General features: G+C 34.2%; 1 protein-coding gene across 1 annotated transcript in view; it reads right to left on the reverse strand.

The window, feature by feature from the left end:
• rbm38 (RNA binding motif protein 38) overlaps positions 1–8,518 on the reverse strand; it is a 36,297-nt gene extending 27,779 nt beyond the window's left edge. Inside the window, exons 1-2 of the mRNA XM_073823138.1 lie at positions 8,020–8,518; positions 917–1,040 (exon numbers count right to left, since the gene is read on the reverse strand). Of these exons, the coding sequence (XP_073679239.1) occupies positions 917–1,040; positions 8,020–8,229 (334 nt within the window). The 5' untranslated portion in view covers positions 8,230–8,518. The remainder of the gene's footprint in view (positions 1–916; positions 1,041–8,019) is intronic.
• Positions 8,519–13,481: the final 4,963 nt, after the last annotated feature.

A 13,481-nucleotide genomic window follows, 5' to 3' on the forward strand; every position in this document is an offset into this window, starting at 1 on the left:
GGAGAAACAGAGCGATACAGGACTGCCGTTTCAAACGTGTTTGGACGGGAACAAGTGCAGGGGCCAAAATATCCTCTTTTCCTGTATGAATATGGTGTGTTAGGACAGGTGTACATGCTTTAGGTTCCCTCCACAATACCCTTCCTCTTTCTGATATATCAGCCACAAAACACACACACACGCGCAAAGTTGGAGGTTGAACGAACAGACAGACATGCTGACTGAACATATATCACTTTCTGCCAATGCATTCACACACATGCAGAGATGCAAATGTAGCATGGCAGTAAATTCTTGACAGGCTTAACCCGTCAAACAACCCGTTAAAATAAGTGTGATATTGTGTGTAGCAGCCAGAGAGAGCTGTGTGTGTGTCTGTGTGTGTGTGTGTGTGTGTGTGTGTGTGTGTGTGTGTGAGAGAGAGAGAGAGAGTGTACAAAAGATTATGATACTAAGAGTGTGATATGATAAAAACATACATCAGTTTTTTTTTTGCCAGTATGAATCATCCACAGCGAAAGTGTCAACAAGAAAAAGCTGCAACAACTGCTTTCCCATATAAGGCCAAAAAGACTTCAGAATTCTTAAAGGGGAAGTGTATAATTTATTAATCACAACAGAATTGAATAAATAGAATAAATCACTTTCAGAACACTGCTCTGTTCGTTTGAACATCCCGATCGGCCCAACACAGCAACATTATTTGAGTTTGGGACTTACTTATTTGTTTAAGAGAGCAATGGAAGATGGGGGAGTGTTCAGAAAACCTGTCTGAAAACAGTCATTATTCTTGCATTTCTGTGGTGCTTAAATTACACACTTCACCTTTGAAAGTGACAGAACAATAGCTAACTATAGGATTTTAAAGATAAGTACCCTACTTTGAGCAAGTTTAAAGCTTGCGTCTGGTATTTACCTGTCAGTGGGCTGCGTGGTTTGGCCCCGAGGTACGCCAGGTTCACATTAGCTTTGCGTCCATCAATAATAGGGTTGGGATCTTTACAAGCTCTCTCAGCTGCACTTTTATCTATCATAGTGACCTGAAGAAGAAAGAGAAATGAAATACAGACACATTATGAATGAGTGTGATTTTAGGGGCTATTTGGGGCCCCGCTTTTTTGTCAAACAGTTTACTTTATTTTTTTATAATTCTATATCACCATTTTACAAGCTCTCTCTGAGCCTTAAGGGAGCTTTGAAACGTCTGAAAACGCAAATTATTGAAAACAGGTTGTTTTTGAAAACAATACAGTTATCTTCAGTGTACAGTACAAATGGGGGTCAACCAATATGCGTTTTTAGGGCCAATGCCAAAACAGATTAATACAGACCGATAGCCTATAGACTGATAGCCGATATTTTGAACCGATATCTGGTGTAAAAATGAAAATTAATGTCAAAATTAAGAACAACAACAAGGGCTCTGACAAAAAAAAACTTTTGAAAAAAATATTTTTATCTGCAAATCGGTTTTGAAAATGACCGATACCGATAACCGATAAAAATGTCAAATTATAAAAATGTCAAACGATAAAAATGTCAAATATCGGCACCGATAATCAGTCCGGCTGATAATTGGTCGACCCCATTTGTGAAAATGGTGACGTCATGCACAATGTTTAGTCTATAGACATCACCACCTACTGGTCTGCCATGAATACTACAGCATTTTAAGTGCATATATATATATATATATATATATATATATATATATATATATATATATATATATATATATATATTTTTTTTTTTTTGCAATAGTTTTACAATGCAAAAATTATGAAAGCTTGTTTCTGTCATAGAATTATAAAAAAGGTTAGCACTACTTTTTATGTCAGAATTTGTCTTGCATTTTGGAGTTTATGCCTCACAATTCTGACTTTATTTTTTTGCAATTCTGAGAAAAAGTCAGAATTATCAGATATAAACTCAGAATTACCGATAACCATAAAAATGCTAAATATTGGCACCGATAATAGGTCAAGTCGATAATTGGTCGACCCCTAACTACAAAAACATGAAATTGTGAAAATGGTGACATCATGCACAACGTATTAGACATCGATAGACATCACCACCTACTGGCCTGGCATGATTACCACAGCAATTTTAGTCATTTATTTATTTATTTAATGCATAATCGATCGACTCCTAACTACAAAAACGTGAATTTGTGAAAACAGTGACGTCATGCACAGTGCATTACGCGTTCAGTCTATAGACATCGCCACCTACTGGCCTGGCATGAATAGTGCAACATGTTTAGTCCAAATAAACATTTTATGTCCAAATTTTTCTTGCATTTCTGAAAAAAGTCAGAATAATCAGATATAAACACAGAATTACAAATAACCATAAAAATGCTAAATATCAGCACCAATCATCAGTCAGGCCGATAATTGGTCGACCCCTAACTACAAAAATGTGAATTTGTGAAAAAGGTGACGTTTTGCTCATTTTTTTATAATGTTATATTTTTTTTATAATGTTTTTTTATAATGCATTATGCATTCAGCCTATAGACATCGCCACCTACTGGTCTGGCATGAATAGTGCAACATGTTTAGTCCAAAAAACATTTTATATTTTATGTCAGAATTTTTTTTGCATTTCTGAAAAAAGTCAGAATTATCAGATATAAACACAAAATTACAAATAACCATAAAAATGCTAAGTATCGGCACCAATCATCAGTCAGGCCGATAATTGGTCGACCCCTAACTACAAAAATGTGAATTTGTGAAAAAGGTGACGTCATGCACAACATATTACGTGTTTAGTCTATACAAATTGACACATACTGGCCTGGCATGAATACCACAGCTTTTTGAGTCAATCTATTTATTTATTTATTTTTTTGCTCATTTTTTTATAATGTTAAAATTATGAAAGTTTCTTTCTGTCATAGAATTTAAAAAAAAAAAAAACTGTCAATTTTTCTTGCATTTCTGAGTTTGTATCTCACAATTCTGAGAAAAAAAAAACTAAATTATGAGATATAAACTCAGAATTACTGATAACCATAAAAATGCTAAATATCGCCACCGATAAATGGTTAGCATGTTTAGTAATTTTCTCTTAACTGTGTGAATGGGGATTGTCTGATTTGTTTAATATAATATTCACTACTATTTATTTTTGCAGTTAACTTTTCATAAATTTATTTTTGGACTTTAAGGGTCTTAAATGTTTTCAAAGATCAAACTTGCTTGTTTCTGGATTAATTGCTGTACCCAAATGTAATTTTAAAAAACTTGACAGTTTCGAGATTAATTGAGGTTAATTCAGAATATTTGGGCCACTTACCCCATTCATCTTAATTTCTATATTGATATATACATTGAAAAAAATGTAATCACTATTCTATTTATTCAAGCCAAGTATGAACCTCATCAAGTTAACGTTTTTAAGCATTTTACATTTATTCAAAAAAAAAACAAAAAAAAAAACTGAAGGCAGTAACAATTTAAACAATATATTTATTTGTGAACTCATGTTCAGCTATTCTTTTCAAAAGTTAACTATTAACGATTTTTGAATTTTTCAGATCATCAATTATCAAACCTCAGCAAATATTGGTCACAGACACAGAGATTTACTTTAAATTTCACCAATCTGATTCATCACTAAAAACTCCCATAGATCATGTTTTCATGCCATTTCAAGTCTTATTTTAAGGTAACAAAGTAGTTATATCTAAATGTGTGAGTTGTTTACTTAAAATGTTTAATTGGTCTTGGTGCATAAACACAAGGCGGGATTTATCGCATGCACCAATCACAGCCAGTCATACCCAATCATATCGTGATGGATGCTTTGCTTCATCGCACGTAACTTTCCTCCATTCATTCTCATTTACCCCCCACCAAAGTCACTGCACGCTTTAAGGGGTCTGTTAAAACTCAATGGGCTCAGGGAGACGAAAGAGACACAGACTCTTGTTGTAACTTTACCTGCTGGTGTCGCCTTTGGAAAATGTTTCTTCAGATGAACAAGCAAATTATACACTTTCTAATGTTATATTTTGTAATATTTGCATTGTTTTATTTTTGTACTATGAACTATTTTCTCATCAAATACTGCCTCCATTGCCTTCCCTGATCAATTTGTACTGTTTATGTTGCCAAAAAAAAAATAGTATTTTTAACCCATTTAAGTTGCGTTTCATCTTAAAATTAATCTTACAAATACAAGCATGACATTAACACCATGTCAGCGTGCTTAACTAGAAGGGTTTAATGGGTATTTTAGTGAAGTGGTTAAGCAGCCTCAACTGTTGACTTGTTTTCACAGCTCTGGTCTCTGTGACAAATGCTCTTCCAGTGTGCTGCAATATTAGGTTTGAGCTGCTCATGGCCCCACACACACACACACACACACACACACACACACACACACACACACACACACACACACACACACGAACGCCCCACCCTGTGGAGACCCAGTGGCAGCTGTGTTCCCCAGGGCTGGTGGAACTAGAAATACAGCCAGGGCAGTAGCGGAGTGAGCGGTTAGGAGGAGAATTCATGGGATCTGGTTTCTGTCAGGTAAACACCAGAGTGTACGCTTCGTTTCTGTAGTGCCCTTGTGTGGAGAGCGCCTCGGACTGAACATGAGCAAAACAAGCACACACACACATAGCTGCGACCATGTTATTATCTCAGTAGTCGCAAAACCAGGCTAGTAAATGAGGCGACAAGCCTCAGTGAGCGTGTTGGGAAAACATTAGGGTTGTGTTGTAATCTTCTGGGAACTCTTCTGCTAACCCTCCCTCTTTTTCTTATTCCAGAATAGAGCTATTAAGACGAGGCCTCCCACACAGGGAGTGTATCAGTCAGGATTATTAAAGACTATCATTTACAAAAAGCCACCAAAATTTGTCGTCCTCTCATTTGTTGTTGTTGTTGTTGTTGTATTTTATTTTTTTTTTTAATTTCCTTCTCTTCCCCCCTCCTTCAGTTTATCTCATGTGCATGTTTACACCTTGGCAGATGACATACCAGAAAAAAAGCATGAAGTGAAACTGTGCGGTCTTATCTGTGCTTTCCAACTGCTTTTGAAGGCAAACCACGATACGGTTCTGTACCAGTGCACACAGACGCAAGCCGAGAAAAAGAGAGACCTGTCAACATGTGCAGCCATATTTCATCCCAAAACCAAAAGAAATAAAAAATCAATATATATTTAGAAACAATAATTTAGTAACAGTAACAATTTTAATGGAAACACGTTTCTGCCACAGGATTTAAATAAATAAATAAATATTACTTTAGACTTATCTCAAAGTCAAAATTGCAAGATAAACTAAAAAAAGTTAATTGCGACTTTTTATCCCACAATTTGTTTCAATTTTGTTTATATCTCACATAATTCACAATTTTATATTTCATAATTCTGACATTTTTTTCTCAGAATTGCAATAAAAAAAATATCGGAATTGTGAGATATAAAAGAAATTCGGACATAAAAAGCACTATTTTTTTTTTTATTCCATGACAGACACAAGCTTTCATAATTTTTGCACTGTAAAAAAAAAATTTGCAAAAAAACAAAACAAAAAACAACTATTATAATTACTTTGATGTAAAACTGTAATTTAAGTATATAAATAATAATAAAACAAATTTACAATCCTTTTTCTTGGGATCTATTTGAGCAAAACTCACAAAACCTGCCAACATGTGCAAAAAAATTACAAAATATTTTACTAATTAATTAAAATTTAGGACTATTAACTATTTTAATGGAAGACCATTTCCACATCAAAATAAAAAATAAATATATATATTTTAAAAAATAATAAAAATTATTATAATTATATGTATAATATTTCCACTTTTAAATCTCACAACTCTGACTGTTCAATTCCGACTTAAAATTGTGAGATAAACTTAATAAATCCCACAATTTTAGAATTGTGAGACGTAAACAAAACAGAAAAAAAATGTATATATCTCATAATACTGACTTCTTTCTCAGAATTGCAAGACAGTCAGAATTGTGAGATATAAACTCAGAAATGCAAGAAAAATTCTGACATAAGTTACACTAATCTTTTTTAAAATTCCATGACAGAAACAAGCTTTCATAATTTATGCATTGTAAAAAATTAACAATAAATAAATAAAATAAATAAAAATATTTAAATAACTTTAATGCAAAACTACTATATTATTATATAAATAAATATATTTCTTTTTAAAATACAAAAAAAAAAAAAAAAAAATACATCCAGGTAGACTTTAATGCTAATTTAAATTAATAAATTATTTCAGTGTTTTTTTTTCTCTAACATGGGGTGTGGTTTTATTTACCTTGGTGTTGTTTTAAGACATATCCCATAGCATTGATAGTACCATGGTATTACCATCACTTTACCATGTTTTCGCACAATTCTTTTTTAAGTCTTGTACATGCAAAGAGATTAAAAAAAAAGAAATAAAAAAAAAGCAAAATAATAAAAACACAGGAAAAGCCACTCATTTGATATCATAAATGCAGTCAGATGTGTTTTGGCTGCACACTCATTAGGGCCGTTCCTCAGGGCCCCTCATAACCTCCGTATTAAGTAAGCAGAGGTTGGCCTTGCAGCATATCACAGCAGATAAACCCTTGACCACGCTTTCCACTTACAACACTCAAAAGAAGTATTTAAAAGGGGCCACTTTGCAGAAATCCGAGACCCTGCTTTCAAACTTCATCCAAGAGGCTAAGAAGATAATTGATGACATGCTTTTTTAGAAATAATCCACTTATGGTCACACATGTGACTCTCAAACACACACTTGTGGAGCAGAGCAATGCAATGCAATGTAAGAGCATATTGTGCCCCTGAAAAGCTCGCAATATCTAAGGATTACATTTAAGATCCTTCAGCACTAAATCGGACTAGGTGGAAAAAACATTTAGGCCTATTAGGGCTAATAGGACGCATACAGATGATAATTTGTGTCTAGGATATGCTTCAATGCAATTTACAGCCATGATGGAAAGCATAAACGATATGCAATATGCATTGTGCCGCGGGAGTTTCTACTGTAAATTACATCTGCCGGCTTTTGTTCGTCAGAACTGTAACAAAGACATGAGCCAACGGCACGCGACGGTTGCATTGTCACCTGGAGACCGCACGCGCACGAGCGACACAATCAAGTAGAGTTCGATTCACTTCTGCGAGTCGACTCTTTTGAACGGTTCAGTTCAAAGAACGATCAAAAGTTCGAACACTGATGCTTTGTTATACTAATAAAACCGACTCTATTTTGTAAGTGTGTTAGGAAAAAGCTGTCACAAAAAGTTTAGAACAGATATATGTTTAACATTTCGTCAATAAAAGTCCACAAAACCATTTGTAGCAATAGACAAAAATACAATGTATCGGTCAAAATTAATATTTTTTATTCTAAAAATCATGAGAATATTAAGTAAAGATCTTGTTCTATGAAGATATTTTGTAAATTTCCTACCGTCAATGTTAAAAACGTAATACATTATGCATTGCTAAGAACTTTAAAGGTGATTTTCTCATTATTTTAAGTTTTTTGCACCCTCAGATACCAGATTTTGTTTTTTAAAAAAAGTTGTATCTCGGCCAAATATTGGAAAGCTCATTTATTCAGCTCGGGTAAAAGTACGAGTCGCAGGTTTCTCGGTTCAGTGAGTCAGTTGAACGGAGATCAAATTGTTCAGGTTTTGTTTACCAGTTCAAACGAATCGTTTGAGAAGATTCGACTCCCAAAAACGATTCATTTGCGAATCGGACACAGCGCTCATGTACACAACGGCGTTTGTTATTCTTCTATGATCAATTGTGTTCAAAACTTTAGTGATATTAACAAACACGGTCGATTTACCGTTACTAGCCTGCTTAAACGTGGCGCAGAGTAAACTGTGTCCGCCCTGAGTAACTTAAACCAACAAAAACGTATTCTTAGCGTTATTTGCCAAAGCTATTAAGAGTTATAGTAACATTTATAAAGGGACAACAACGTATATATGATATTGTATTTTACTCACAAAGCCGTATCCTCTGGATTTCCCCGTCTGCCGGTCCGTTATCACGACGGCTTCATCGATGTCGCCGAAAGTCTCGAAGTATTTTCGGAGCGACGCGTCCGTGGTGTGATACGGCAATCCGCCGACAAAGATCTTGGTGAAAGTCGTGTCTTTCTGAATACTGGGATACATCGTTTCCAATGTCCCATTCACGAACTGGTGTAAAAGCATCGGTGCGCGAAATTCAGTGCAACGTAGAGAGGAAACGCGCGCGTTATAAATAACTATAAATAAACATAAATAACGAACGACTCTCAAGCCAACGTTACTCTACAATGGTTGCGAAGGCAGCGAGGTAGATAGTCCTTTGGCGTGGAAAACAGCTGTGGCTCCCGTTCGTCTCCGTCATGTGCCAAACTAACGTTTTCTCCACTAGTCCATGATCGGAGACACACTGACGACAGGTGAATAACTGAAGCTCTCTCAGCTACAGCAGCAGCACATGTAGAGCTGCTCACACCTTCCTGCCTTCACATCCAATGCGATGCTAGTGAAATACACCCTCCTCCTATTTGTGACGCTCTCAGACCCTTCCTCTGCCTCACCTTGTTTCCAAACTGCACCTGTCTTTGTTCTGGGACTCTGAAGAAACCGTGGCTTTGAGTCTTCCCTGTGGTTGTACTTGGGTAAATTCTTGATTATTATTAGCCTATAAAACATCTTTCTTCTTTTACAACCAACAGATTTATCTATTTAAATATATTAGCCACTTTAAGTCAATGTATTATTGTTGGTGTCAAATTATGTGTATTTACAGTGCCTTGCAAAATTATTCATACCCCTTAATTCTTTTCACATTTTGTTATGTTGCTGCCTTACGTTAAACTACTTTAAATTACTTTTTTCCCAACGTCAATCCACACTCCCTACTCCATTATGGCAAAGCAAAAAATAGGTTTTTAACATTTGTGCAAATTTATTAAAAATAAAACACTGAAAAGATCCCGTTGCAGAAGTATTCATACCCTTCTCTCTGACACTCGAAATTTAGCTCAGGAGCATTCATGTTGCTTCTAGATGTTACTACACTTTGAGTGGAGTTAAACTGTGGCAAATTCATTTGAATGAGTATGATTTAGAAAGGCACACACCTCTCAGAAAAGGTCTAACAGCTGAAAATGCATATCAGAGCAAAAACCAAGTCCTGAGGTCAAGATAACTGTCTGTAGATCTCAGTGACAGACTTGCGTTAAGGCAATGATCTAGGAAAGAGTACAGAAAAAAATCTGCTGCATTGAAGGTTCACAGAAGCATTATCCATAATGGAAGACGATTGGAACAACTAGGACAGGGGTTTTCAACTCAGTCCTCGGGCCTCCCCTGACATAATGTTTTAGATGTTTCTCTATTGAACATGTTAACAAGTTGATGAGATAATGAAGTGATCATTGAATGATTAATGATAAACACCTGCTGTTAACGAACAAAATTACTGAAGAAAATATGAACAATAAAATGTCACATAATAGTGTTTCTTTTAATTTGCCTCTTGGAATTGCACAGTTTTTTTAGGCTGCTGTAATAATGTTTTCAAAGCTTTTGTATTACAGCAAAGTACAGCCAAAATACTTTAACAGCAGATGAAGTTCGTTATACTTTTATGTTTGGATATGGTGTATTGTGTTTTGTCTAAATTGAACTCAGTTTAGCGCTCTTAAACAGTGTTGTCCTGATCTAAAAAATCATTTTTTTGCTTTGTCATTATTATGGTGTATGGAGTGTAAAGTGATGTGGGGAAAAACTAATTTAAAGCAGTTTAACATAATGCTGCAACAAAACAAAATGTGAAAAAAATGAAGGGGTGTGAATACTTCTGCAAGGCACTGTAAATGGCTGATGTCAGTCTCTCTCTGTAACCATATTGGGGCCCAAACGTCTTTGAATGTCTTGAAACTTTGATAATCTAGAATTCAAAGTCTGTTTCTTGAACCTCGAAATGAATATAATGGTTTAAGATTCTGATAAAAAAAAGTACAAACATAGAAAATGCTAGAATTTTAATCTGAATCGAACATGTATAGCTACTCAGATTAAAATTATATTTTTTACTCAAGCACTATGTTGATTTCAACATTTGTACATGCAAAATAAGCAGTTTTACTGATTGTCTGTTACTTTTGTATATAAAAGCTTGGAAATTAAATTATTGTATTATATATAATAAAAAAGAAAGCAAATATGCAGTTATTCACGAAAGTTTGTCTGTACTCCTGTAATCCTGTAGATTTATGTTATTGCGCATATACATTACCAGTCAAAAGTTTTTGAACAGTAAGAAGTCTCTTCTGCTCACCAAGCCTGCATTTATTTGATCTAAAGTACAGATTTATCTATTTAAATATATTAGCCACTGTAAGTCAATGGATTGTTGTTATAGGTGTCAAATTATGTGTATTTAAATGGCTGATGTCAGTATCTGTAAAGAAACCACATTGGGGCCCAAAAGTCTGAAAATCTTTAAACTTTGATAATCAATTCAAAGTCTGTTCCTTGAATCTTGAAATGAATATAATGGTTTAAGATTCTGATAAAAAAGTAAAACATAGAAAATGCTAGAATTTTTATCTGAATCGAACATGTATACTCAGATATATTTTTTATATTTTTTGCTGATTTCAACATTTGTACATGCAAAATAAGCATTTTTACTGATTGTCTGTTACTTTTGTGTATAAAAGCTTGGAAATTAAATTATTATATTATATATATATATATTAGAAATAGAAAGCAAATATGCAGTTATTCACGAAAACGTTTGTCTGTACTACAAAAATATAAAGGTTTAAATTTAAGAAGTCTCTTTTGCTCAACAAGCCTGCATTTATTTGATCCAAAGTACAGCAAAAAATGTCAAATTTAGAAATAGTTTTACTGTTTAAAATAACTGTTTTCTATTTCTATATATTTTAAAATGTAATTTATTCCTGTGATTTCAAAGCTGAATTTTTAGCATTATGATCCGTCAGAAATCACTCTAATATTCTGATTTGCTGCTCAAAGTTTTATTGTTATTATTATTAGTAGTAGTGTTGAAAACAGCGGAGTAGATATTTTTCAGGTGTCTCTGATGAATATAAAGTTGAGAAGAACAGCATTTATCTGAAATAGAAATCTTTTGTAACATTCTAAATGTCTTTATCATCATTTTTGGTCAGTTTAAAGCATCCTTGCTAAATAAAAGTATTAATTTCTATAATTTCTACTCCCCCCACTCATATAGTGTATAATGTTAGAAAAGCTATTTATTTCAGATAAATGCTGATCTTTGGACGTTTATATTCATCAAAGAATCCTGAAATATTTTTTACTCAACTGTTTTAAATATTTATTTATTAAAATAATGATGCTGAAAATTCATAAAGACGTAAACCTAATTATTGTGTATCTAAAATGCATCTGTTTATTAGTACTATTAAAGAAATATTACCTATGACTGACAAATGTAACCCTGAACCACAAAACCAGTCTTAAGTAGCACCAGTATATTTGGATCAATAGCCAGCAATACATTGTATGGGTCAAAATGATCAATTTTTCTTTTATGCCAAAAATCATGAGGATATTAAGTAAAGATCATGTTCCATGAAGATATTTGTAAATTTCCTACTGTAAATATCAAAACTTCATTTTTAATTAATAATATGCATATCTAAGAACTTCATTTAGACAACTTTAAAGGTAATTTTCTCAATATTTAGATTTTTCCACACCCTCAGATTCCAGAGTTTCAGATAGTTGTATATCGCATTAAATAAAAAGCTTATTTATTCAGCTTTCAGATGATGTATAAATCTCAATTCTCGAAAAATTGACCCTTATGACTGGTTTTGTGGTTCAGGGTCACAAATATGCATCACATAAAGTTGATCAGTTAGTTCATGTTAAAACTGTAATGCAAATGTATGCACATTTTACATGTGTTTCAATGCATTTCAATTTAAATATTTTTTATGTTTTTTTGAGTGCACTGCAAAACTGCTTTTCCAGCCAAAATATCGTACAGTTGTTAAATCAAGATTTGTTAGACGAGTAAAAAACAAGTCAAAATGAAGTGTGTTTTTGCTTGAAACAAGCAAAATAATCTGCCAATGGGGTAAGAAAAACAATCCTGTTTTCTGTTTGAAATAAGATTTTTTTTTCTTACCCCGTTGGCAGATTATTTTGCTTGCTCTAAGCAAAAACACACTTCATTTTGACTTGTCTTTTTCTGAAAACCAGACAATCATTTTTACTTGTAGAAAATCCCTCTTGATTTTTGAATTTTTAGATATTTTGGCTGGAAACAACACAAAAAATCTAAGAAGGAAAAGCATTTTTTGCAGTGTGTGTGTATTTTGAAACTGTCACAAGGGAGAACTAGTGCCCAGGATGGCTGTTAATCTGTCAGGTATTTGTGCACAGTTATCGGCCAATGCAGATAATCTGAAAATGGCCAAAGATCGGCCTGTTAATCAGGCTATGATAGGCCTGTCACTGATCTGCAGCAGATTTGACTCACAGTCTTGGCCTGGTTGGTGGCAGCAGCAGGAGCTCCGTACAGTAGCAGCTCAGGAGGTGATTTGTCAGTGCTCACATGGGTTCTGTCTGTGCCAGCAGGTGACCTTCCAGCCATAAGTGAATGCAGGAAGTGACCCGCCAGTGACCGCAGGTGACCAGCCAGCAGCAAGTGAACGCAGCAGGAGCTGGAAAACAAGGGAAAACAAGACACAGGTATTACAGTTTATTTCTGAATTTAGATTTTGGAAAGCATATAGACCACTAGGTGTCATCTACCAGGTGATAGTTTCATATGATTGATCCTCAAAGAGCTCAACACCAATCTGTCGGTCGCTCACATACTGTCATTTAAATTTACAGTGCAGCCTTATGTGGGAACATTAACACCCTTGACACTCTGGTCACAGAAACCACAGGAACTACAGCTCTGGCCTGAAGGCTAGTGAGGGAAACGTTTCTCACGCCTGCAGCCAGCAAGTCTGAAGGGGAGAGCCACGAAAGAAAAAGGAACAAAAGTTTTAAAGATAGTTACAGGAAGGACAGATATGAGTGATCAGAAGCATCCTTTTTCAGTTCGTTTTAATCGGGCACATTAATGTGTTCAGCGTCTGTGTGTATGCAAACTTTCTTTTGATATCAGGAAGGCATTTTCTCAGGTGGCGGTCGTTACTGTAAATGGTTTCATGTCTGTTCTGGGAAAAACAACGCTAAATGCAAATAAAATAATTTTGTTTGGCCTATATGCAATGTGAACTAATTTCAGTGTATTATTGTAGGGACTTTTTTTTGGCAAAACAACTAGGTTTTTTTTTTTTTTTAATTATATATACTAAATAATAAGACCATTATTATTATTTAAATTTAAATATAAAATATGTTTTTAAAAAGTTACTTTTGTGTAATATTTCTATTTTTTGTGAGTTTTT

Source organism: Garra rufa, chromosome 18, assembly GCF_049309525.1.
Source record: "Garra rufa chromosome 18, GarRuf1.0, whole genome shotgun sequence".
In the NCBI taxonomy this organism is placed as follows: Eukaryota; Metazoa; Chordata; class Actinopteri; order Cypriniformes; family Cyprinidae; genus Garra; species Garra rufa.